We start from the raw sequence: 26,217 nt of genomic DNA, 5'->3' as shown, positions 1-26,217 counted from the left end.
CACTTTTCAAACCACTTTCAGAACCTGACTACTGAGTAAAATGTGACTCTCCCATCACCCTATAAAGCAAGAGGAAATCACGTAGTAATGTACTCTAGATGGTCCAGACACATAAAGAGGATCAAGTCTTTAAAAGCAGTCAAATTCATTCCTTCTACAGCTAAGAAAAGGTAGGCCCAAATTCATAAAGTTCCTTAGCCAACATGATAATGGGCACCACCCCGAGAACAGACAGGTATGCCAGCTCCTAAAGGCAGTCTACTGTTCACTGGATGTGAGCTAAACTGGCTTCCTCTGGAGCATCTTACTTTTTAATATTTGCCATTTTTAAAAGAAATCAAAATGCAGGGTTCCCTACCTTCCTAAAGAATATTTTAAATATACCATAACCTTTCAGTGGCTCACAGTCATCATCAGATGCATCAGTTACTGTAGTAAATGCCATAAAAAAAGTCCCCTCAAACAGCAGTGTGGATATATACGGCTGACATGACCTCCCAGCATTCCTCACATCTGATCTGCTATAGTAACGGGTGATTCAACAGCTCCCCTGCCAGAATTGCCCTCAGAGTCAAGGGAGGTCTACAAAGCCAGCTGCTTCTATATGAAATGCCCCTATACTGCTGTACTACACTCAAGCTGATTCTCCTGTCTCCTCATTTTACATATTTATCCTCTTTATTACTTACCAGCAAGCTCTATCTTGGACAACCTCTCTAATGCCCAAGCACCTCCTTATTTCCTTCCAAATCTGTCCAAAGCAGAGTTAGGATTCTAATGGAAAGGGGTGTGTGTGTATGTGTGTGTGTGTTTGTAATATAAAGTCAAATGAGCTCTATGTCTAAGAAGGGGGGAAAATTATACATTTCTGCCTAACAAACTAAAAACGATAGGAGGCTTCTATTAGTCTATGGGGCTTTAGTGCTTGTCCCAAATTCAAAACCTTCCAGAGAACTAATACCGAAGGAAGAATATAATTCTATTCAAAACATTATGGTAAATATTTGCAGCAGTTACCAATTCTCTTATACTGCGATCTTCAATTTTACTCAGCACCTGCTCAGGGAAAAACTGCCCGTTTCTATAGGCCAACAGTTGAGAGAGATCAAACAGAGGCACGCCTTCTGTAAAAAGCTCGGCGATCACACAACCTGGAAAACAGCAGGAAATCATTCCATTAAAACTGAAAGGCAACAGACCCTTAATACAAATCAAAATTCAGGGAATTCATGAAACTCAAGATACATAACTTCTTTAATGGAACATACAACTACAATCAAGCAAGGTAGAAAAAATGTCTACCAGCGAATCATCAGTTTACAAAAGAATGAAGTTAAAAAAGGCCGACTTAATTTTTCTCCTTAAAAAAATTAAATCAAATCAAATTACTTCCTTGTTCTCTAGTTTAAAACAAATGTATACACATGCATTATATATACACATATATTAAGAGATACAAGGATAGATTGAAAGTCATAATAAGAGTTTTTATTATGAATTTATAGACATTAAGTTCATAAGAAACTACTGAGAAGTCATGTCTGACAACTCGCTCACTAACCATTAAACAAAGAGTTATCAGGTGCCTTCCACACACTAGACTTTAACAGTGCACGAAACAAATAAAATCTCTGCCCTCAGGAAGCTCTTATTCTAGAAGAGAGAAAGTAAACCAGCAAACAAACACAATTATAAAATGGGAAGTGCTAAGAAGTGTGGTTGTAAGATTAAAGGGGGAAAAGAGATACCCTTCATAGCGCACTTAAATAAGCTTCAAACAAGAAATAAAGTATCTACATTCCCAAAAAGACAGAGCAGTTTCACTGAATCATTATCTGACACACATTTAACAAGTTTGAAGAAGATTTTTGAACAACCTGAGCCACAGCTTTGCATGTGCCAGTCCCTCTGCCTGGGGTGTGACTCCATCGAGAATCTTCATGATTTACACCTAAACCTCTTTCAGGTCTTGAATCAAATCTCATCTTAGCAGTGTGGCACTTCGTGACTGCCCAGTTGAAAACTGCAAGCCCCCCAACACAACTACCCCACCCTCAACATGTAGCACAATCCTCTCCCAACAGCACCAAACACCACATTTTATATTTTATGCATGTATTTCTTTACTATCCATATACCCACGAGAATGTAAACTCCATAGGGATTTTTGTCTATTTTGTTCACTAAAAAATCTCTAGCAACTAAGACAGTTCCTGATATATAATAAACACTCAATAAATTTCTTAATTTCTATTCATATAGTATCAAGTTTTATAATTTAAAAAAAAAACTAAAAATGGCTATTAAGAACACCAAAGCAAAAAGAAAACAGAAGAACTAAACAATACCATCAACTAGATCTAACGGATATCAAAGGAACACTCGCTCCATCTAACAGAATACAAAATTCTTCTCAAGTACATGTGGCACACTCTCAGATGAAACCATATGCTGGACCATAAAACAAGCTTCAGGAGTTTTAAAGGACTGAAATCATAGAAATTATGTCCTTCAAACACAATGGAATGAAATAAATCAGTATCAGAAATCTGAAAAATTCACAAATATGTAGAATGAAACAATGTATTCATAAATAACCAATGATCAAGAAAACTTACGAAATACTTTGAGATACATGAAAATGAAAGCAATACACAAAAACGTATGGGATGCAACCAAGGCAGCATTTGGAGAAGATGTAAACAATAAACACCTAACTTGCAAAAGAGCTCAAAACAATAACTTAATCTTAACCTTGAGAAACAAACTAAAACCAAAGGGAAAAGAAGGAGAGGAAAACCAGAAACTGGAGAGAAAATTTATGCAATAAGCTATAAAATACACTAGAGAATGTTACCAAAACCAAAAGCTTGTGCACTGAAAATCTCAACACAACTGACAAACTTTTAGTGAGATGACTCAAACTACTAAAATCAGGTAGGAAAAAGGGGACATGACTACCTACCTCACAGAAATAAAAAGAATTTTAAGGGAATAATTTAAACAAATGTATGCCTGCCAAAAATTAAGACAGACTAAATGAAATGGACAGATTCCTAAAAAGATAAAGATGACCAAAGGTGACTTCAAAGAAAATCTGAATAGACCTTAAAGAGTGATGGGATTAGTAATTAAAAATCTCCCACAAAGAGAAACCTAAGCCAGCTAAACAAGTGAATTCTGCCAAACATTAAAATAATTAACAGCCATGCTTAACAAATCCTAACAAAACACAGAGGAGGAGAAACACTTTCCAAGTTATTCTATGAGGCCAATCTTACCCTAGTAGCAAACTAGACAAAAGGATCATAATTAAAGAAAACTAAACATTAATATCCCTGATATAAAAATCCTACAAAGAATATTACCTGCAGGTAATATTAGCTACCTACCTACAAACTGCAGGTACGAACTGAAGAGTCCATAGTAGTAGTAGTGAATTTGCTCAGTCGTGTCCGACTCTTTGCAACCCCATGGACTGTAGCCCACCAGGCTCCTCCGCCCATGGGATTTTCCAGGCAAGAGTACTGGAGTAGGGTGGCATTGCCTTCTCCAGAAGGGTCCATACCAACAATAATAAACAAGTTAGGGGAAAGAGAGGATATTTGAGCACACAGAATGCTGAAGGCCTACGTGGAAGGTGCTGGAATCGGAAGATCATTTTGCAACCATCACAGTAAAGATCAAAGAAGACAAGAATGATCAACAGATGCCAAATCAAAGAGGAAATCGTGACGACTGGCAGGATACTAGCATGGTGTTAAAAGTTTCTTCCCACAGGTCGCTTTACTAACTGCAAGGGATTAAAAACAAAAACAACAAGTAACTACAGAAAGGAGAAAGTGGGCAAGCATTTGACCACATGATCAAAATAAACATCACCATTACATACAATTTGCTCCAGATAACATAGTATGAAAACATCATCACCTACACAGAGGGCCTGAGAATGAATAACGTGAATCTAATCACAAGCCTTCTTACAGGAACAGTGCAAAGAAACAGAGGAAAACAATAGAATGGGAAAGACTAGAGACCTCTTCTAGAAAATTGGAGATACCAAGGAAATATGTCATGCAAGGACAGGTACAGTAGGAACCTAACAGAAGCAGAAGAGATTAAGAAGAGGCGGCAAGAATACACAGAAGAACTGTACAAAAAAGGTCTTAATGACCCAGAGAACTATGACAGTGTGATCACTCATCTAGAGTCAGATATCCTGAACTGTGAAGTCACGTGGACCTTAGGAAGCATTACTATGAACAAAGCTAGTGGAGGTGACGGAATTCCAGCTGAGCTATTTCAAGTCCTAGGAGATGATACTGTGAAAGTGCTGCACTCAATATGCCACCAAAGTTGGAAAACTCAGCAGTGATCACAGGACTGGAAAAGGTTAGTTTTCATTCCAATCAAAGAAGGGCATTGCCAAAGAATGTTCAAACTACCGAACTACTGCACTCATATCACATGCCAGCAAGGTAATGCTCAAAATCCCTCAACTTATGCTTTAGCAGTACGTGAACCAAGAATTTCCAGATGGACAAGCTAGAGTTAGAAAAGGCAGAGGAACCAGAGATCAAATTACCAACATCCACTGGATCACACAGAAAGCAAGGAAATTCCCAAAAAACATCTGTTTCACTGACTACACAAAAGCCTTTGACTGTGTGGATCCCAACGAACTGTGGAAAAATTCTTCAAGAGATACCAGATCACCTTACCTGTGTCCTGAGAAACCTGTATGCAGATCAAGAAAAAAACAGTTAGAATCAGACATGAAACATCGGACTGGTTCAAAATTGGGAAAGGAGTACATCAAGGTTGTATATTGTCACCATGCATATTTAATTTCTATGCAAAGTACATCTTGCGAAGTGCTGGGCTGAATCAAGATGGCCAGGAGAAATAGCAACAAAGTCAGATATGCAGATGATACAACTCTAACAGCAGAAAGTGAAGAGGAACTAAGGGCCTCTTCACGAGGGTGAAAGAGAGTGAAAAAACCGTCTTATAACTCAACACTCAAAAGCTAAGATCATGGCATCCAAGCCCAACACTTCATGGCAAACAGGTGGGGAAAAAGTGGAACCAGTGACAGATTTCCTTGGGCTCCAAAATCACTGTGGACAATGACTGCAGCCATGAAATTCAAAGATGCTTGCTCCTTGGAAGAAAAGCTACAACAAACCTAGACAATGCATAAAAAAGCAACTACTACTTTGCCCACAAAGGTGTGTATAGTCAAAGCTATGGTTTTTCCACTAGTCATGTATGGATGTGAGAGCTGGGCCATAAAGGCTGGGTGCCAAACAACTGATGCTTTTGAACTGTGGTGCTGTCCCTTGCACAGTAAGGAGATCAAACCAGTCAGTCCTAAAGGAAAAATCAACCCTGAATATTCACTTGAAGGACTGATGCTGAGGCTGAAGCTCCAATACTTTGGCTACCTGATGGGAAGAGCCAAATCACTGCTAAAGACCCTGTTTCTAGCAAAGATTGGAGGAAACAGAAGAGGGCAGCAGAGGATGAGATGGTTGAGTTTGGGTAAACTCTGGGAGCTGGTGAAGGACAGGGAAGCCTGGGGTGATGCACTCCATGGGGTCACAAAGAGTCGACCACAACTCAGCATCTGAGCCATAATCACCTTTCAGGTGTCAGCATAAATATCATCCTTCCAATCAAGATTCCTTTCCTGATTCTGCTTCTCTACCCATTACCACCAAAGACTCATTTAAGTATCCATATGTTCCTGTAACAGTACCCTAAGCATATCACCACCACAGCAAAAAGCAGTGCACCGAAATCTCACCAATATCAATCTCTTCATTTAAAGGGCAAGCACCTTGAAAAGAGAAATGTAACTATTCATCTCTCTCACTTAAGACAGTGCCTGACCCATACAGAAGAATTCAGATATTCCTTAAACATCTGAACAAGCGGATCACTCTCTGCATATTCTAGCTACTTAAAACACATCCAATGAAATAATGCATCTGTCTGAAGAGTAGGTGGATTTACCAAAAAGTTAATTTCCGTATTCAACAGTTAAAATAAATGCACATTCATTCCCACCTTAGCAAAGCTGACCAACTCAAATACCTGCTGAAAAGATATCCATTGCTCGCTTCAATTCTCCTCTTGTTCTCTGATTGCTGTTTAAGTCTACAAGTGGAGTTGAAGGATCTCTCATATATTCTAACTCTGTGGCAAACAATCCACCATCGACAAAACGTTCAGGAGCAATGTAACAAGTTCTCCTCCGTGAAGTGTCAAAAAAATAGTTGAAATCTGCCGGGTTGTCCTCTGGAAGGTAAGTGGGCTTGAAACTGGCAAAATCCGTTAGAAGAACCCAGTTCCAACTGGTGACCATCACGTTCTCCGTCTTGATGTCCCCATGACGGACGCCGGACTTGTGCGCTTGGTCCACAGCTGTGAGGATCTGGAAAGCGATCCAGCGCTTCTCTATGTTATTTAAGAACGGACGGGTGCTGATGCGGTCGTAGAGGTTGTCTCGCACGTACTGCCTGAAGAGCATGGCTGCCTTCTCAGATGCTTTTTCGGCAGCTTTCTGGAAAGGCAGACAGTTCTGGGCAGAATGAAGCCTGATTTTCAGTTCCTCCAGCTCTTGTTTATAGCTCGTGAGAGGCAACGTGGGATCCTGAATTGCAAAGACCTTCACAACCACCAGGCCTTCTCGGTGCTTCGCTCGAGCAACTTTAAAGAACCGAGTACTCCCCAGACTCTTATCATATTCAAAGTCATGGATGTCTGAGAAATAACTCTCCACAGAAAGGATCTGGGAGGGAGCAATGCCAGCGAGCTGGTTTCCCATGATGGCAGCAGGCACCCCTGAGACAGCAGGTTAGGATACAACACGTACTTTGTGAAAAAAAGAAAAAAAAAAGGTAGCAATGAAACATCATTTTTTATGCGGCATCCTTCTACAAGGTAGATGTATCATATTTCTCTCCCACCCCACAGGACTGTACTTAACAACTTCTTGGCAGCCTCTAAATTTCAGACATATTTATCTTACAAGATCTTATTATTCTGTCGTCCTTTCCGGGATATTACAGGAAAATAGGCCCCATCAATATTAAGTTGAAATGTCACAACGTGTATTTTCTGATACTGATACTTGAAAAATTTAACCAATCTTTACTACGTGTTCAGTATTGCGCTTGGGGCTGAAAGAGGCACCAAAGTGCTATGTGACACAGTTATTTGTCCAAGAAGAATCTGTAGTCTTGAATAGGAAACCCAAGCACACATTAAATCTAACTAAGATCGCCAAATACAAACAGGTTAGGCTTGGCTTCCTGGTGGCTCAGATGGTAAAGAATCTGCCTGCAATGCAGGAGACCTGTGTTCAGTCCCTGGGTCGGGAAGATCCCCTGGGGAAGGAAATAGCAACACATTCCAGTACTCTTACTTGGAAAATCCCATGGACAGAGGAGCCTGGTAGGCGACACAGTCCACGGGATCGCAGAGTCGCATACCACTGAGTGACTAAAACAAAACCCAAACTATCAGCATATCGTGGACCCGTTCAGCCTTAACTCCAGCGTGCCTTCCCACTCAGCTAACTGAAGGCAGAAGAGCTGCTTGGTTTACAACACGGAAGAACCCATGGCAGAGATGTTAAGGGAAAGTAAATCAAAATACCCTATTTGCCAAAACACAGCCCAAGGTTCTCCTAGTTCAGATCTTGCAGGAACTCAAAATACCCTCCTTGCCAATCACAGCCCAAGGTTCTCATAGCTCAGATCTCGCAGGAAAGCAAAGCACACAAGCACGCACGGCTGTGCACACACGCAAACCTTTACCCCGGGGCAGTGGGAAGTGTCACAAGCCAACGGCTCGCTGTCTCACGAGGAGCTCAGGGCGGGGCCCTTCGGGGTCTGGGCGGCGAAGGGAGCCAGCAGCCCAGCGAAGCCCCCTCAGAGGGAGGAGGGAGAGCCGCGGAAGGCGTCCGGGACCCGGGCGGCCCGCTCTCGGGGCCGCGGCTGACGAGAGCCCAGCGGCTGACGAGAGCCCAGCGGCTGACGAGAGCCCAGCGGCTGACGAGAGCCCAGCGCCCGAGGAGCTGGCCCGCCAGCCCCGCCGCCTCAGAGGCCACGCGTTCCCGGGCCTCGCCGTCCTCTCAGGCGGGCCTGAACCGTCAAGGTCCTCCGACTCCCCCAGGGCCTCAGCACCAGCGGGAGACGGAGCCCGGAGGACTGGCCGGCTTCCGGGGCCCGAGGAAACGCCGCTCCTCCCGCGACGGCCGGCCGACGCCTTGCGGGCCGAGCTCCCGGGAGATGACGCCGGCTCGGACCCCACTTCCTGTGGCGGAGAGGAAGTGACGTCGCAGCGAGGCTGGAGGAGGAGGAGCGCGGGGGCGGGCCTGGTTGCTCGGAAACCAGGGAGGGGCGTGGCCTCGCGCCAGGAGCCTGAAGAAAGTAAAGCGGCCGGCGTCCCTGGTGGCTCCGCTGCTAAAGAGGCCCGCTGCGGTGCGGCGATGGCAACCCACTCCAGTGTTCTTGCCTGGAGAATCCCAGGGACGGGGGAGCCTGGTGGGCTGCCGTCTATGGGGTTGCACAGAGTCGGACACGACTGAAGCGACTTAGCGGCAGCAGCAGCAGCGGTGCGGGAGACCTGGGTTCCATCCTTGGGTTGGGAAGGTCCCCTGGAAGAGGAAACAGTTACACCCACTCCAGGATTCTTGCCTGGAAAATCCCATGGACAGAGGAGCCTGGTGGGCTGTGGGTAACCCCAGGATTCTGACCTGGAGAATTCCATGACTGTATAGTCCATGGGGTCGCAAAGAGTTACACACCACTGAGCCACTAAGCACACTTGTTATGCCACAGTTTGGGGATTTACTTATTAAAACGCACTGTTATTTAACTGATGTAACTTCTTAGATTATTACCCAAATTATAACCGAGAAATATTTGCCCTTGTTGTATTATTTGTATTTTTACATTTATGCGTTTGGTAGGTTGGGCTTTCCTGGTGGCCCAGTGGTAAAGAATCCACCTGCCAATGCAGGAGATGCGGGTTCCATCCCTGTGTCAGGGAGATTCCCCTGGAGAAGGAAACGGCAAGCCCACTCCAGTGTTCTTGCCTGGGAAGTTCCTTAGGCAGAGGAGCCTGGTGGGCTGCAGTCTATGGGATTGCAAAGGAGTCAGAGAGGACTAAGTGACTAAAATAGCAAACAGCAACAATAATTTGATCGGTTAGTCTTCACCTGTGGACTTCCAGACCTTATATATATACATACTGTTTTCCTTGTAATTATTTTTGTGGAAATGGTTATCATTACCATCCTGGTCATATTATTAGATAACAAACATTTGTATGCATACTACCTGCTGGTCCTTGAAAATGGGGATATATCTATGTATAAAACAGGGCCTCTGTTTTCTAGCATGGGATAATCTGCAGTTAGGTGAGAGCAGTTATGCTACTTGTGTTTTGAGACCATCAAAGGGACAAATGGTTAATTGAACCCAATTGTGGTGTTGAGGGTGCTTAAAGTGTATTTCGATGAGATTTTATTTACCCATGTTCTTCTTATAAGATTGTTTTCTCTCATTCTTGGTGGACAAGAGCCATACATAGCCTGCGTAAAATATCCTTTTAGAGGAGCAAAAACTACAAGTATACTTTTGGCAAATTGGTGTTCAGTTCAGTTCAGTCGCTCAGTCGTGTCTGACTCGTTTCAACCCCATGAATCGCAGCACACCAGGCCTCCCTGTCCATCACCAACTCCCAGAGTTCACTCAGACTCACGTCCATCGAGTCCATCGCATCCATCGAGATCAGCCGTGGCTGTTCTTTGGAAGGACTGATGCTAAAGCTGAAACTCCAATACTTTGGCCACCTCATGCGAAGAGTTGACTTATTGGAAAAGACCCTGATGCTGGGAGGGATTGGGGGCAGGAGGAGAAGGGGCCGACAGAGGATGAGATGGCTGGATGGCATCACCAACTCAGTGGACATGAGTTTGAGTGAACTCCGGGAGTTTGATGGACAGGGAGGCCTGACGTGCTGCAATTCTCGGGGTCGCAAAGAGTGGCCCAGGACTGAGCCACTGAACTGAACTGAAGTTGAATTTTTTAAGAGCTTTCTAGAGATATAATTCACAGACTAAAAATTTCACCTAATTAAAATACGCACATCAGTGGGGTTTTTGTATATTTACAGAGTTGTGCAGTCATCCCTATAATCTAACTTTAGAACACCCCCAAAATGAAACTGTGTCATTCTAGCAGTCACTCCGCATTCTGCCCATTGCTCCTCCCCTTCCCAGCCCTAAGCAACTGCTAATCTGCTAATCCTTTGTTTCTTGCCTATTCTGGACATTTCCTATAAATGGTATACAGCATGTGGGTCTTTGTGACTGACTGCTTTTACTTCACAGGTTTCTGAGGATTATACCTGTTGGAGTTGTATTTCATTTTCTTTTACTGCTCAATATTCTACTGTATGAATATATCACAAGACTTGATAAACATCTGGGTTGTTTCTACTTTTTTGGTTCTTACAAATAATACTGCTATGAAATTTGTGCATAAGGCTTTTTGAGGTCATATGTTTTTACTTCTCTTGAGTAAACACCTAGGAGTGTGGAGTCACACAGTAACCCTATGTTGAAAGAATTTCAGTTCCGTCACTCAGTCATATCCAACTCTTTTTGACCGCATGGACCACAGCACGCCAGGCCTTCCTGTCCATCACAAACTCCTGGAGTTTACTCAAACTTGAGTCGGTGATGCCATCCAACCATCTCATCCTCTGTAGTCCCCTTCTCCTCCTGCCCTCAATCTTTCCCAGCATCAGGGTCTTTTCAAATGAGTCAGCTCTTCACATCAGGTGGCCAAAATATTGACATTTCAGCTTCAACATCAGTCCTTCCAGTGAACACCCAGGACTGATCTCCTTTAGTATGGACTGGTTGGATCTCTTTGCAGTCCAAGGGATTCTCAAAAGCCTTCTCCAACACCACAGTTCAAAAGCGTCAATTCTTCTGCGCTCAGCTTTCTTCACAGTCCAACTCTCACATGCATATGTGACCACTGGAAAAACCATAGCCTTGACTAGACGGACCTTTGTTGGCAAAGTAATGTCTCTGCTTTTGAATATGCTGTCTAGGTGGGTCATAACTTTCCTTCCAAGGAGTAAGTGTCTTTTAAATTTCAACTCTCTTTTAATTTCATGCCTGTAGTCACAATCTGCAGTGATTTCAGAGCCCCCCAAAATGAAGTTTGTCACTGTTGCCACTGTTTCCCCAACTATCTGCCATGAAGTGATGGGACCAGATGCCATGATCTCAGTTTTCTGAATGTTGAGCTTTAAGCCAACTTTTTCACTCTCCACTTTCACTTTCATCAAGAGGGCCTTTAGTTCTTCTTCACTTTCTGCCATATGGGTGGTGTCATCTGCATCTCTGAGGTTATTGGTATTTCTCCTAGCAATCTTATTTCCAGCTTGTGCTTCATCCAGTCCGGTATTTCCATGATGTATTCTGCATATAAGTTAAATAAACAGGGTGAGAATATACAGCCTTGACACATTCCTTTCCCAATTTGGAACCAGTCCGTTGTTCCATGCCCAATTCTAACTGTTGCTTCTTGACCTGCATAGAGATTTCTCAGGAGGCAGGTAAGGTGGTATCCCATCTCTTGTAAAATTTTCCACAGTTTGTTGTGATCCACACAGTCAAAGGCTTTCACATAGTTAATAAAGCAGAAGTAGATGTTTTTTCTGGAACTCTCTTGCTCTTTCTATGATCCAGTGGATGTTGGCAATTTGATCTCTGATTCCTCTGACTTTTCTAAATGCAGCTTGAACTGGAATTCTCAGTTCACGTACCGTTGAAACCTCACTTGGCGAATTTTGAGCATTATTTTACCAGCATGTGCAGATGACACCACCCTTATGGCAGAAAGTGAAAAGGAACTAAAGAGCCTCTTGATGAAAGTGAAAGTGGAGAGTGAAAAAGGTGGTTAAAGCTCAACATTCAGAAAACGAAGATCATGGCATCTGGCCCCATCACTTCATGGGAAATAGATAGGGAAACAGTGGAAAGAGTGTCAGACTTTCTTTTTTTGAGCTCCAAAGTCACTGCAGATGGTGATTGCAGTCATGAAATTAAAAGACGCTTACTCCTTGGAAGAGAAGTTATGACCAACCTAGATAGCATATTCAAAAGAAGAGACATTACTTTGCCAACACAGGTCTGTCTAGTCAAGGCTATGGTTTTTCCAGTGGTCATGGATGGATGTGAATGTTGGACTGTGAAGAAAACTGAGCCCCGAAGAATTGATGCTTTTGACCTGTGGTGTTGGAGAAGAGTCTTGAGAGTCCTTTGGACTGCAAAGAGATCCAACCAGTCCATTGTAAAGGAGATCGGTCCTGGGTGTTCTTTGGAAGGAGTGATGCTAAAGCTGAAACTCCAGTACTTTGGCCATCTCATGCAAAGTGTTGACTCATTGGAAATGACTCTGATGCAGGAGGAGAAAGGGACGACAGAGGATGAGATGGCTGGATGGCATCACCGACTTGGTGGACATGAGTTTGGGTGGACTCCGGGAGTTGGTGATGGACAGGGAGGCCTGGCGTGCGGCAATTCACGGGGTAGCAAAGAGTCGGACACGACTGAGCGACTGAACTGAATAAATAAGCCAGGAAATACTAAGCAGAATTCGTAGTTATTAAGTTCATATGACCAAAGTTATACTTCAGCCAAAGGACTGCATGACCCTGTAATTAAAAATTATAATCTCCTCTGAATGCTTGATGGCTCAATCAAACAAACCATAAGAAAAATTAAACTACATCGAAGAAGTTTTGAATTCATCCTTGTGTTTCTGAGTAGATACAGAAGTTGCCTTCAATTTTAAGTAAGGTTAGTATTTCTGACCTCAAGCAATAACAGTGCAATAAGGCAAAACACCATTGGAAACTAAAAACATGGGCAACGATTTTGTGTTCATTGCTGGAAAGGTGCATCCTGTTATTTCTTCCTTTTCAGCATAGCAATTTTCTTTTGGATTCCTCTCAGGAAATTCTTGCAAGTACTTTAAGGAAGATTTTCTCTGGAAAGAGATTCACATGTGAAAAGTGATGACAAGAATGACGCTTTCAGCCAGGAATTGCAGTTTAATCCGCTAATACAGTGACAAGCGTCCTGAAGGCGAAATGGAATGCCACTTTTGGTATTCCCATTGCACTATTTCTTGTTCTCAAAGCTTCCTTACTGTAACCGCTTAGAGCTTTGCAAGGGTTCATGCGAGGATTGATGGCTCCATCTTTAAACCCTAAGGATAGAGTTGGAGAGCCACGAGCATTCTGAGCCGCCTCCCCCCAAAGGCTGTCGGGAAGAGATCAACTGAGATGAAGTTTTGTACTGACCTGAATAAAGGGACACTTGGTCACCCAAGTGGCGTGCTGCGAAGGGAACAGACTCCACGCTGGGTCCAGGGGCTCCTTTCTCCGCAGCGACACTGAGCGGTCGGGCGTATCTGTGTGCAAGCGTTAGCCACCCGCTTTCACATTGCACACTCAACAGTGAATCTCATCCTGCAAACAGTTGAAGGCCCCTGGCTCCTCCGCGGGAGATAATGCTCCTGAGAAGAGCGTTGCTGTTCAGTGAGCACTCACTGGGTCCCAGCCTCCAAACAGGGCAAGCGAAGAAGATGCAGCTTTGAGGGATGAGGAGACCCGGCAAGAACGAGCGAGAAGGGATAGTGATGCATGTGTGCGTGCGTGTGTGATGGGCGATGGGGCAGTGTGAGCCCACAGGAGCACCATGGCCCTCAGAGGGGATGGGGACACATCGAACTCTCCTTCCCTCATTGTACGTACATGCGTATATGTATGTACTTCTCCTAATATTTAAATATATATATGTATATATATTTCTTAAAAATGTGTATTTATCTATGTACATATATTTCTTATAAAATATATATTTATATATGTATATTAATTTATGTGGGCATCCCTGATAACTCAGTTGGTAAACAATCCTTCTGCAGTGCAGGAGATCCCGTTGGATTCCTGGGTGGGAAAGATCCGTTGCAAAAGGAATAGGCTACCGACTCCAGTGTTCCTAGGATTCCCTAGTGGCTCAGCTGGTAAAGAATTTGCCTGCAATGTGGGAGACCTGGGTTCGATTTCTTGCTTGGGAAGATTCCTTGGAGAAGGGAAAGGCTACCCAGTCCAGTATTCTGGACTGCAGAATCCTGCAGAATTCTATGGACTGGATATAGTCCATGGGGTCACAAAGAGTCAGACATGACTGAGTGTCTTTCGAGGGCTTCCCTCATAGCTCAGTTGTTAAAGAATCAGCCCGTAATGCAAGACACCACGGTTCGATTCTTGGTTCGGGAAGATCTGCTGGAGAAGGGAAAGGCTACCCACTCGAGTGTTCTGGCCTGGAGAATTCCATGGACTGTATAGCCCATGGGGTCACAAAGAGTGGGACACGCCTGAGCGACCTTCACATGGCACATGCTTGTTCATGACTGCGGGGCTTCCCTGGTAGCTCAGCTGGTAAAGACTCTGCACAAAGTGGGAGACCTGGGTTCGATCCCTGAGTTGGAAAGATTCCCCTGGAGGAGGGCATGGCAACCCACTCCAGTATTCATGCCTGGAGACCCCCTTGGACAGAGGAGCCTGGTGGGCTACAGTGTATGGGGTGGCAGAGAGTCGGACACGACTGAACGACTCAGCAGAGCACAGCACTGACGGCTGTACCGGGCCCTGACTGCTGTGCGGGCTTTCCTCGTGGCCGGGACCAGGGGCTACTCTCTGGCTGTGGTGTGCAGCCTTCTCACTGCGGGGCTTCTCTTGCAGGGCGCGGGCTCTGGGAGCACGGACTTCAGTAGACGTGGCTCCGAGGCTCAGCTGCCCCGCAGCGTGCAGGAACTTCCCAGACCAGGGATCGAACCTGGGTTCACTGTGTTGGCAGGTGGATTCTTTACCTCTGAGCCACCAGAGAAGTCCATCCTCCACTGTACTTTCCAGAGGGCTTTTCCTCCCAGTGCCGTCCTTCTCTCATAGCAGGCACTCCTGACCTCCTGTCTGGGCTTCTTGGGAAGTAGAAGGCCATCAGCTCATCAAACAACAGCATGAAACAGAACTCTTGTAGCGGGAGACTCTCCCAGGAGACCCTTTGCTCTCTCCTATAGGTTGTATTTTGCCAGCTCCCCCCAACCAAGTGTTCATTGGACATATGTTCGCCTTCTGCACCCCCAAACTGCTCATCAGACATACACGATTGAGTCTGCACTTTCCCCAGCTCATTCCCCAGCTGAAGTTCCCCCATCTATTCACATAGACCCTACGAGAGTCACCCTCAGGCATCAGTGACGTGCTGAGCCTCAGGCTGCAGTGAGTAGAGACAAAAGGACTTTGTCATCTGACAAAGGAGCTGGACAAGTCAGGGAAAAACGGAGATCTGAGGACCTGCCTGGAAGGCTCACCGAGACTGTGGACCACCGGGTGAAGGAGACTTAAGTGGGTTATGGCCCCAGAAAGGCCATCTGAAGGCAGGAAGCCCTGAGCTGAGACACTCAAGGTGTGTTTCGTGTGTGGAGGCAGGAAGCATAAAATAATAGTCTCAGTGTACAGTAGCTGATGAGGAAAGGCTCACAGGCAGGACACTGAAGGGTGAATTCAGGGGTTGATCCAGTTCAGTAATGGGAACAGCATGAAACTAGGAAGGGTGTTTAGATGGAGCTGTGGCGTCCACAGGGGCCAGGTCTTAAAGAGTCCCCAAAGACATACGAGGAAGCTTGGATCTGGACTGAAACGGAGTCCCTAATAGACTTGTCAGCCGATTCAGGAGGCGTAAGAGATACGGCTTTGATTGCCTGGAGGAGGGCATGGCAACGCATTCCAGGACTCTTGCCTGGAGAATCCTGCCAGGGTCCAGCCCCGGTGGATCCAGGGAATTCGAAGCGGGGATGGCGTTGGCGAGGAAAGACTTTTTTCTTTATTAACCTAAGATTAGATTAGGAAGAAATAGTGTAGTAGGAAAATCAAGTGGAGAGAAGAGGCTGATTAACTTGGGTTACGTGGAAAACCAATCAAGTTCCAGACAAGGAGCTTGCACCATCTACCTTAGGCCACCAGCGCCCGTTTGAATATCGGAGAGTGCCCTGCCTTGGGCTCTCTCTCTTAAGGATCTTAAAAGCCAGGACAAGTGAGTAGACGTAGTGAGCCTCCATGCCCCCATGGGAATTCAGCCTGAAATCAGAGTAAAGAGGAGACACGGGGGGAACCAGTCCAGCGACTGGCTCTCCTTCTTTTGTCCTTCAAGGCCTTTTATACTTCTGATTATACATCAAGATCAATGGGTAATACAAAATTACGTAGCGTTAGCAGCCCAGACTCTTTCTGTATGTCTTTTTGTATACAGAAGGTCTCAGGTGATTTACATGATCTTCTGGCCAAGAGGTTTGTTAACACTTTTTGGCTCTCTTCGTTAACGAATGTTAATTTCGTTTCCCCAACTGTTTTTTTTTTTTATGACATTTTTATTTCAGGATGCAAAAACAAAAGTGAGCAAACAAACAAACAAAAAACTTGAAATAGGCTTGTCAAATGGTGTAAATTCATGCTTTCCACGGAAGCAGAAGGCAGATCAGTGCAGGTTATCCTCAGGGCCTCATACATCCTGCCTCACTGCTGCTTGCACTCTGCTGGGTTTTGATCCTTCTCTGGGTCATAGTCTGGGTCATTTTCCTCATCTCCTTCTTCCCCTTCCTCATCCGCTTCTTCACCTTCTTCATCATAATCTTCATCATCATCTTCAATAGCTTCTCCAGTAAAGTATGACACTGATCTTGGGATTATACGCTCACGTAAAAAGGGACCAATTTCAAATCTGCAGCGAGGATAGCTTCAGAATCATCATCCAGGTCTCCACTCTCAGGAACTTCAGGAGGGGCAAAAAAATTAAAGAAAGAGTCACTAGAGACTGTTTTGGTCACAGGACGAACTGTCCCACGTCCCTTGTGTTTCTGCTTCTTCTTAATCGTTTTCAAAGTGACATTCTTCCCTTTGTTCCAATCTATCTGGCACCCTGTACAACCCATAATTTCTGGTCCATCAAAAGAAAAGGGATCAGAATCATCTGGTTCTGATCTCATCCTATATGTCTTTGTCAACACTTCATTTGTGAAATATTCATTGGGTTCAAAGTGAAATTCTAAGACGAAACTCATAGGTTGACCAGCATCTGAGAACTTCACTTTAATATCTTTCAAGTGCTTCAGAATAGGCTCATCATGTTCCTGAACCATATCACTGAGCAAGTCAACATTCTTAAAAACGGTCAGCCAAAACTCAGGAATTCCCTTGGGATCTTCTTTTTCTTCATCCTTTTTCTCATCTTCAATCTTGGCCTTTTCGTTTAGCTCCTCCGAAATTTCATCTTCCTCATCTGGTTTCCATTCACATTCTTCTTCTGTAGGTTCATAAATGGCATTAATGATCTCAAATCGCTTATCAAACAGAGGCTGATAAAGAACAGCATACTTTCTTTCAAGACCATGAACTTCCTCATAGAATTTGGCTTCTATCTGTGCACATGTAACTTCACTCGTCTTTTAACTACCCTAGGCAAGCTTTCAATGTATCCTGTTGGTGTTTCTACCAGACCATCAAGTCTTTCTTGAAGGGCTGCAAGAATCTGAGGATTTTGCATCATCTGAACAGTCAGCTGACGCGCCTTGATTTTTGTTTCTTCACCAGTTTCTTCTTCTTCTACTTCTTCAACATCATCCAAATCTTGATCAAGTTCAGACTGTTCTTCGTTGTCGATGTCTGCCATGTTGTACAAATGCCAAGTATTTTCAAAAATGGCAAATTTCGTTTTCCAGCTCAGCTCTCCGGTGGCGAGCGCGGGGAGCCCAGCGGCCCGAGCTGCGCAGGCAGTGACTCAGGGCGGTGGCGGGAGGAGCAGCAGGCGGCGCCGCGAGCAGATGGCGCTAAAAAAGCTCCCCAACTGTTTTTCTTTCATCTGCATCTCCTTAAAGCACTAAAGTTACATCTCTATAGAACAAAGGCACAGTGGGTTATAACAAAGAAGGTACTTAACTCAAAGATCTAACGTTGCTAATACCAGGTCTACCACTTCTTTTTCTATATACCAACTATATCTAAACAGAAAGGATATGAAGCAAGTATGGCAGCAAGTATTGGCTCAACAAATGAAACCTTTAATCAGTCCTATTCTAGTGATTTTGACTCCTCGGAAGCCCCTACATTCCTAGGATGTTTGAAGCTTCCTGTGCCTCCTGCGGTCAGGAGGCCTCAAACAATCCCATGTGCAGCTGTAAGGAGTCCTGCAGGCAGGCTAGAAAGCCATCAGAGGGGTTTTTGAATTGAAACACTTTCAAATGCAGAAGACTGAAGCCCTGAATTGACTTTTTCCAGAGAATGTCAGAAGAGTGGAAAAGCAGGCAAGATTCTTATTTTGGGGGGTACATGCTCAGGAAATGCCCGGGGGAAAACCTGAGATCTGACTCGACCCTGCCCATCAGATCTCTGCCGCATGACCTTGTCACGGGTGGAATTCCTCACACTGGCTTCCGGGAGAATCCCATGGACAGAGAAGCCTGATGGGCCACAAAGAGTCGAATGTGAATGAAGTGATGTGCCAGGCAGGCTCGCAATTGACTCATCACATTTTCTTTCTCTCAGGTTGATGGCTCCGTGCATGATCCCCAGTGATAAAGATGGAGAATCGTGTCTTCTGAGAGCAGAAGCTCTCAGGATCATACCGTGTGCACGCTTTCAGGCGGTTACTCTGGTGGCATGGTGTCGGGAGGTTAGATGTTGTAGGGATTTGGGAAGGAGGCTGTGAGCAGAGAGGTTCTTGCAATGGTCTAAGTGGACAGTGATTGTGTCCTAATCTAAACTGCGATGAGTTCGGATGGGGAGAAGGGCATGGGGAGAGTGGCAGAGAGCAGAGAAAAAGATGGGAGAGACAAAGGAGGGCCTATTTGGAGAGGCAGGAGATAGACAAGGGCCTGTTTGGAGAGATCGTATCCTGAATGAGTGGGGCTGCCTTCCAGAGGGAAGAGAAGAGGAAGGCTTAAAACTGTGTGTGTGTCTGTGTTGTGTTTTGTTTTTTTTTTTTTTTTGCATGAGAGAATGGCTCAGGATGTGTCCTAGGAAGCTTCTGGAAACATCTAGCTGGGGTAGTTGTCAGTTGAGAATTTTGTAGGTTGAAAGGAGAAAGCATTGAGATGCATTGAAAACAACCATATGGTCAACATACTGAGGGCTTCCTAGGAGGCTCCAGTGGTAAAGGCCCTGGCTGACAATGCAGGAGACATAGGAGACGAGGGTTCGGTGCCTGGGTGGCAACCCACTCTAGTATTCTTGCCTGATGACTCTCTATGAACAGAGGAGCCTGGCGGGCTACAGTTCCTGGGGTGTCATAGAGTCAGACACAACTGAAGTGACTTTGCACAAATATACATAACTAGGGGCTTACCCTCAGTGCAAACAAATGGACCTAGCATAATACACATTCCTTCACCTTGCAAAAGAGGGTCAAAGTGTGTTTGTTTTGTTGTTGAGGTTCAGTGGCTAAGTTGTGCCTGACTCTTTGTGACCCCATAGACTGCAGCATGCCAGGCTCATCTGTCCTTCATTATCTCCTGGAGTTTGCTCAAACTCATGTCCATTGAGTCAATGATGCCATCCAACCATCTCATCGTCTGCCATCCCCTTCTCCTCCTGCCTTCAATCTTTCCCATCATCAGGGTCTTTTCCAAGAGCCTGCTCTTCACAGCAAGTGGCCAACGTATTGGAGCTTCAGCATCAGTCCTTCCTATGATTATTCAGGGTTCATTTCCTTTAGGATTGACTGGTTTGATCTCCTTGCTGTCCAAGGGACTCTCAAGAGTCTTCTCCAGAACCACAGTTCGAAAGCACCAATTCTCCTTGCACATAAGATGTGTGTGCATTTCATGTGTCTACTAGCCACACAGATAATAGAGCTGTCGAACATCCCAGTCAGGGGGCAGATGAGCTTGTGTCTGAGCTCTGAAGCCATTGATTTATCTCCAGGCTAAGGGGTGTTCTAACTTGCAAAGCTGTGTCTGTGCCTGGTCAGAGTGGATCCTCTATGGCTGGCCTTCCTTGGGGGACCTTATGTCTGTGGTTCCTCAGTCACTCAGCTGTGTCTGACTCTTTGCAACCTCATGGACTATAGCCCTCCAGGCTCCTCTCTCCATGGGAATCTGCAGGCAAGAATACTGGAGTGGGATGCCATGTCTTTCTCCAGGGGATATTCCAGCCCCAGGGATCTAAGCCGCATCTCTTGCATTCTTGCCTTGCAAGCAGATTCTTCACCACTGTGGCTCCCTGCGAAACCCTGGGGTTCCTCCAGCTCCTCTGAACCTGCACTGTTGTTGTAAGGACAGCATGTCCCCGTGGCGGAAGGCAGCAGTAAACAGGGCAAGTGGGAACAGAGTGTGTGCTTCCCATTCCGGCCCTGTCCTCCTAGGTTCGAGTTGCTGGGCCCCGGGAAGCTCATTGCACCAGCTCGCCTGCTCACTTTGACCAGGCTGTTCCGTGTCCTTGCATTTCTGCCAGTGCTGAGCCTTGTGCCAGAATTGCCCCTTCCCCTTTCACTGCCCCCATGCACGCCCGCTCCATAACCACCTAAAGTTCCTTGCTGTTCCACGTCCTCACCCACTATACACATCATGGGGCGGTGGGGCAGTGCAGGGACTCAGGCTGACCCAAGACCTGGTGAGTTGGAATCTGCTTTGTGACACTATCTGCAAGTGACTCACACGCCCCTGCATGCGTGCCTGCTCAGTCACCTCAGTCCTCTCTGTCTCTTTGCCACCCTACAAACCCTAGCCCACCAGGCTCCTCCGTCCATGGAGTCTCTAGGAGGAATACTGGAGTGGGTTGCCGTGCCCTTCCCCAGGGGTTCTTCCAAACCCAGGAACTGAACCTGCCTCTCCTTTTATCTCTGGCATCGCAGGCAGATTCTTTAGCCACTGAGTCAGCTGGGAAGCCCCCCATGTCCCTGACTGTCTGCAAAGCACTGGAGATAATCCCTGCTCATCCTTCAGTCATCAGCTCAGGGCCACCTCTTCCAGAGAGCCCTCCCAGATCTCCCACCCCACCCCCTCTCCAGCCTGCTTGAGAGCCTGGTGGGGCGCCAACGGTGAGTGTCTGCTATCTTCATGAGCCCCTTCCAGGCTGTCTCTTCCAGGGCCATGGTCTGCAGGAGTGAACCTGGTCTTCACCTCCAGCCCCTCCTGTTCCTTCTCTTGGAGCCCCCGTTGTGTGGACACCTGGGAGGGGAGACCGCCTGGTCCGGAGGAACCTCGGGCAGGGCCGAAAGTACGTGGAGTGCCCAGGGGCCTGCCTGCAGCACACTCCAGTCCTCAGAGATGCAGGCTTTCACGCCGTGTAACACGGCGACACTTGGCTGAATTTGCTCAGGTTTCCAATCAAGAGTTTTGTAAGAGTTACTTGAAGCAGAGCAAGATACACAGAAGGATTAGAAAAGCTCTGTGTTGTTTCTTATTTCTCTTAACTGACAGACTCCCGGCAGGTGCCCAGACACAGTGCCCTCTGTCCTCCTTCACCTCTGCCTCAGCCACACTACAGCCAGCCCGCCGAGCTGCTGAGGACCCCGTACGGCCTCTCCCCCTGATTCGCCCCTCCGCGTCGCACCGTCCGCCCTCCCCACGACCACGGAGATCTGTGCAGAACTCACGTGGCACTGTGTCCTCAGCCTGCACCCTCTCCCCCAGGCCCGCCCCCTCCCCTGGGGTCAGCACTCTGCATTGCAGAGCCCTCTGTGCAACGGGTCTGCTCCCTGCCCGCTTCACCTCTGCCCTGTCACCTTGCCCCGAGTCCACGCACCGGAACCCGGTTCCCAGGCCTTTATAAATCCCCTTCTCTGCCTGGAGCATTCTGTCTCTTGACTTCCCCAGGGGAACTCCTCCTGCCTCTTTGATTGCAGCATCCATGTCAGCTTCCTGGCGTCAGCCTGTCTCCCCGGTTACCCACCACCCTATCTGGATTATCTGCAGAGCAAATATCACCACCCTCTGTCTCTGTTTCTTTAGGAGCGGAACTCTTCTCTCACTGCAATGTAACCTATGGGGCTCGAGAGTCTCGGCTCCTTTTTTTTCATCTCTGCATCCCAAATACCCCAACGATGATAAATATCATAGAAACTCCACAGACATTGAGTCAAGAAAGCGTGTCAGCTGAGCAAAACAAACTTTTGTCCAAATAAGAGGCACACTCTGTGCTCCAGGGATTCTGGCGGGATAGATCTTTAGATAGTTGGATGTTTTTAGGAACAGAATTTATGTTCTCAATCCTTGCATCTCCTCATACCTATGAAGCACTAAATCCATTATTGGTAACATCAGACCGTAATGACTCAGAAAGAGCCTTTCGTAAAATGAGTGCTTCATAGTATTGAACTCCCCCTTCTCCAAAACCTTATATATTGACTTTCCCCCACTGCCACTTTGGAGCAGTCACAGAGCTGTCTGAGATGCTGCCTCCCGGCAGCACAGACCTCCTTTTGCCCCAAATAAATCTTCACTCACAATTCTCAAAAAAAAAAAAAAAGTCACATGTGCTGGCAGTTCTATCAGGCCCTTTTCTGGGCTGTGTTATATTCCCCAGGGCTGCCTTCTGCCTGCCCTAGCAGGCCCTTTGTGTGGCGCCTTTGGCCTCTGCATTAAATGGAAGAACAGGACGGAAGGTGCTGGAAGTCCTTTCTGGTCCCCTGAGAACCCTGCACTGAAGTCAGATGACACCACTGGCCCCAGTTTCCTCCAGGCCCAGGGTGGGGAGCAGCCTCCCTATGGCCGGCACCTGGGGGTCCCATCCTCGGCCCTTCCCCCATCCCTGCCGCCGCCAGGTAAAGACCTTCCTTCCAGTCCCTCCTCCTGCTCCATGTGGATGAAGTGCCGCTGCTGCTGCTAAGTCCCTCCAGTCGTCTCCGACTCTGTGCGGACCCCATCGACGGCAGCCCACCAGATTATACGGAAAGACCTTGTTACAAATCTTAAGTCTTCCAATCTATATATTTAGGATCCATCTGAAGAATTTATTACGAAACTATGAATGTAGGAAGGAGTACACTGACAAATATATGTAGTTTGAATGTGGGGTTGTTTTGTTTCAGTTTTTTTTTTTTAACCAACTGAAGTTAGCTAAGGCAAAAATTCAGTTCCCTCTGCAGATTGTTAAAAATAGCCATGGTGTACAGAAATGGTCTGGTGTTGTATTCCACTTTTCCATCCAAGACAAACTTAAGGGATGTTTGACGTCATCATGGGCATGTAAGGTAAAGCAAATAAAATACTCATATACTGAAAGGTCCGGGGGAGATATTATGGTTTGATGAGAATTATATTACTGACTGTATATGTAAATACTACTACCATGACGTTATCATGCTATGCGAATAAGAGTAATTCTGGCATCCATTGAAAAATAATAACAACTAAATCAACGCGCAGATCAAAATTACTTCAACAGAAATACAAGTAAATGAAAACTTGAAAAAATTCTTAGAAACTATAATGCCTTATCTACTGGAAGGAAACAATCGATTAAGCTACAGTGGCTAAAATTAAAGAGAAAAACAGAGATTAAACAGGGAAAGCACAGGCTGCTGTTGTCTCCAAATTTCAAAAGGGAAAACCCAGGCTGATGTTGTGAGAGCTCCCAGGACGAATGACAAGTCTGTATGCTGAGGCAGCGTCCCTGCGGTGTGAAAATTCACAGCTCGACAGTGAGATCCAGCTGCTGAGGCGCAAACTCCAGAGCCTGCCTGATCTCCATGAAAGCCACGTGATGCAAATGCATAGAAGACTGTTCAAGAAGGAAGCGCGCTGCCTGGAGTCCAAGCAGAAACTGCTCCGCGTCTGCGGAGAGCTGAACTCCGTGTGTCAGATCCGCAACCTCTCCAAGAAGAGAGCCGGAGACCTGAGCGAAGAACTGGGGACAACCGCCGCCGGCCATCGCCAGGAGGCCCGCCCCTGCGTCCTCAGGGCTGGAGCCTCCCCCTCGCCGGGGGGGCCTCGTGACCCAGGGGCTCCCCTGGCCCCTGCGGGCCCCTGTGGGCTGTGGGTGGAGCAGCAGGAACATGAAGGCCCCTCGGGGAGAGCTGGGAGTTGACCTCGACCTGGGCCAGCAGCTGCCCGAGGCGGGCGTTCTCTCGGGTCAGCTCGCTGAGCGCTCTCTGCATCCGCTCGGCGGCCACCCCGCTTTCCCGAGCTCTCTCCTCGCAGAGGCGCACCTCCTGGCGATGGCAGGCAGCGGTTGTCTTCAATTCTTCGCTCAGGTCTCCGGCTCTCTTCTTGGAGAGGTTGCGGATCTGACACACGGAGTTCAGCTCTCGGCAGACGCGGAGCAGTTTCTGCTTGGACTCCAAGCAGCGCGCTTCCTTCTTGAACAGTCTCCTATGCATTTGCATCATGTGGCTTTCATGGAGATCAGGCAGGCTCTGGAGTTTGCGCCTCAGCAGCTGGATCTCACTGTCGAGCTGTGAATTTTCACACCGCAGGGACGCTGCCTCAGCATACAGACTTGTCATTCGTCCTGGGAGCTCTTTCTTGGGATCCTGGATGTCTGGGTTCCCTTCGTCCCCCCAGTCTCTGAGGAGCTCAGGCAAGGGGAAGACGGTCAACAGGTTTTCTCTGGATCTTTGTCGGTTGACCCTGTCTTCCAGGACCGGCTCCTTGCAGGCCATGGACGGCTCCGGGCCTCCTCCCAGGTCCTCCTTTTCCTGGACTCGCTGCTTTGCTCTCTCGATTTCTTGGTCAGATGGTTCTGGACTTTCTGGAAAATCAACATTGCTGTTCAAATCACTCATTTCTTTCTTCTGAGGTCGTTCTCCACCGTCGTCTGATGCTTTGAAGGTGTGTTTTGCATCAGTAACTTGGGAAAGGGAAGAAGACTGGCCGTTCCATGCATTCTCCAGGAAGTCTACCGTGTCCTGAAACAAAGAGCCGCTCAGGTTTGCGTTCATGGCCGACAAGCACAAGGTTAGCAACGTGGGAGGACTGGCCTCCCCCCGAGGCGGCTTGAGGGCTTCGTCAGCCTGAGCCCGTGGTCCGACGTTCTCACTACATTTTCCGCAGATTTCCTCATGGGCAGAAGACTTTTTCCTTAGCGATGTCACAGTTCTTAAATGGTGCCATCTCTTTCCTGTGAGAACCAGCAGCATAGCACATACCAGGATCTCCCAGGGAAACTCAGGGAGACCTGAGTCGTGTGTCCAGTTCTCACAAACCACCAGCAGAGTGCCCCACAAATGCCCCAGCATCAGCTGGAAGGCGGATCCCAGGGCAGGCAGCAGGCCCCCCATGTCTGCCAGGGCCCCACTGCTCTGTCTCTGAGAGCCAGTGTCCCGGGGGCCTCAACTGGCCACTCCGAGCCCTGCCAAGTGTTCCGTCTCCAAGGGAAACAGGTGCCTGACAATCAGGGCTGATCAGCTAGGCTGGGGGAGGGGAGGCCAGCCAGGTTCTAGGAAATAGTTCTCCCTAAGTGCTCTGAGCTAGTGAGTGAGCTAATCCCCTCCACAGGCCCTGAGGGAGGTGAAAAGGGCTGATCTCAGCTTGGAACTGGGCCCTCTAGGCGCACCTGCCCTATAGCAAACCTAGGGGGTCAGAGCAGGGCCAGGCTACGCCCCTGTTTGTGCACAAGGGCACACAGGGGCAGAGTGGTGGGGCCTCTTGCCTGGGTGAGGCCTGACCTCTGGACTTAAAGGTTCCTCCTGCTGCAGAGAAACCTGGGCCTGTCCCCAAAGTCCAGAGGCTGCACTCCTCTGAGGCTCCCCCTCCCCTTGTGTGTGCTCACCACGCTGGCAGAGCCCAGGACTGGAGGGCATTGCCACCAGGCGCTAGCTGTGAGACTAGTACTCCGGCGCCAGCAGCTCAGGAGGAATCAACCTCAATGTCAGCATCTTACATGTGCATAGGTTCCATGGAGCCAGCACGTTCTTACTGTGTCCCTGGTACAAGGGGACTCTGCTCCCAGGTGGCGTGGTGACCTGGACTGATTTCCTAGCGTGGTCCTGCCATTTGCAGCCCATGCTTCCCATTTTCCCGGCCCCTGAGTGGATCTGTCACCCACAGAGTCCTCTTAGAAGTGGGAAGGGTGTAGAGGCTCAGTTTGCCCTGCTTGAATCCCACTTAAGCATGTCTGTCT

The 26,217-nt window shown here is 47.0% G+C and overlaps 1 protein-coding gene and 1 pseudogene across 4 annotated transcripts in view; both read right to left on the bottom strand.

Moving 5' to 3' along the window:
- PIK3R4 (phosphoinositide-3-kinase regulatory subunit 4) overlaps positions 1-26,217 on the bottom strand; it is a 328,716-nt gene that overhangs the window by 66,451 nt on the left and 236,048 nt on the right. For 3 of the 4 annotated variants that reach the window (XM_052646153.1, XM_052646171.1, XM_052646181.1), the window contains exons 1-3: positions 7,827-8,253; positions 6,100-6,879; positions 1,018-1,151 (exon numbers count right to left, since the gene is read on the bottom strand). In XM_052646153.1, the coding sequence (XP_052502113.1) occupies positions 1,018-1,151; positions 6,100-6,832 (867 nt within the window). In that variant the 5' untranslated portion in view covers positions 6,833-6,879; positions 7,827-8,253. Of the gene's footprint in view, positions 1-1,017; positions 1,152-6,099; positions 6,880-7,826; positions 8,254-26,217 lie in introns of those variants that run through there. The other variant, XM_052646163.1, reaches the window with a different exon arrangement.
- LOC128053780 (nucleosome assembly protein 1-like 1) lies at positions 16,678-17,951 on the bottom strand (annotated as a pseudogene).

This window comes from Budorcas taxicolor, chromosome 1 (assembly GCF_023091745.1).
Source record: "Budorcas taxicolor isolate Tak-1 chromosome 1, Takin1.1, whole genome shotgun sequence".
Classification (NCBI taxonomy): Eukaryota; Metazoa; Chordata; class Mammalia; order Artiodactyla; family Bovidae; genus Budorcas; species Budorcas taxicolor.
This window is presented reverse-complemented; position numbering and strand designations above follow the sequence as displayed.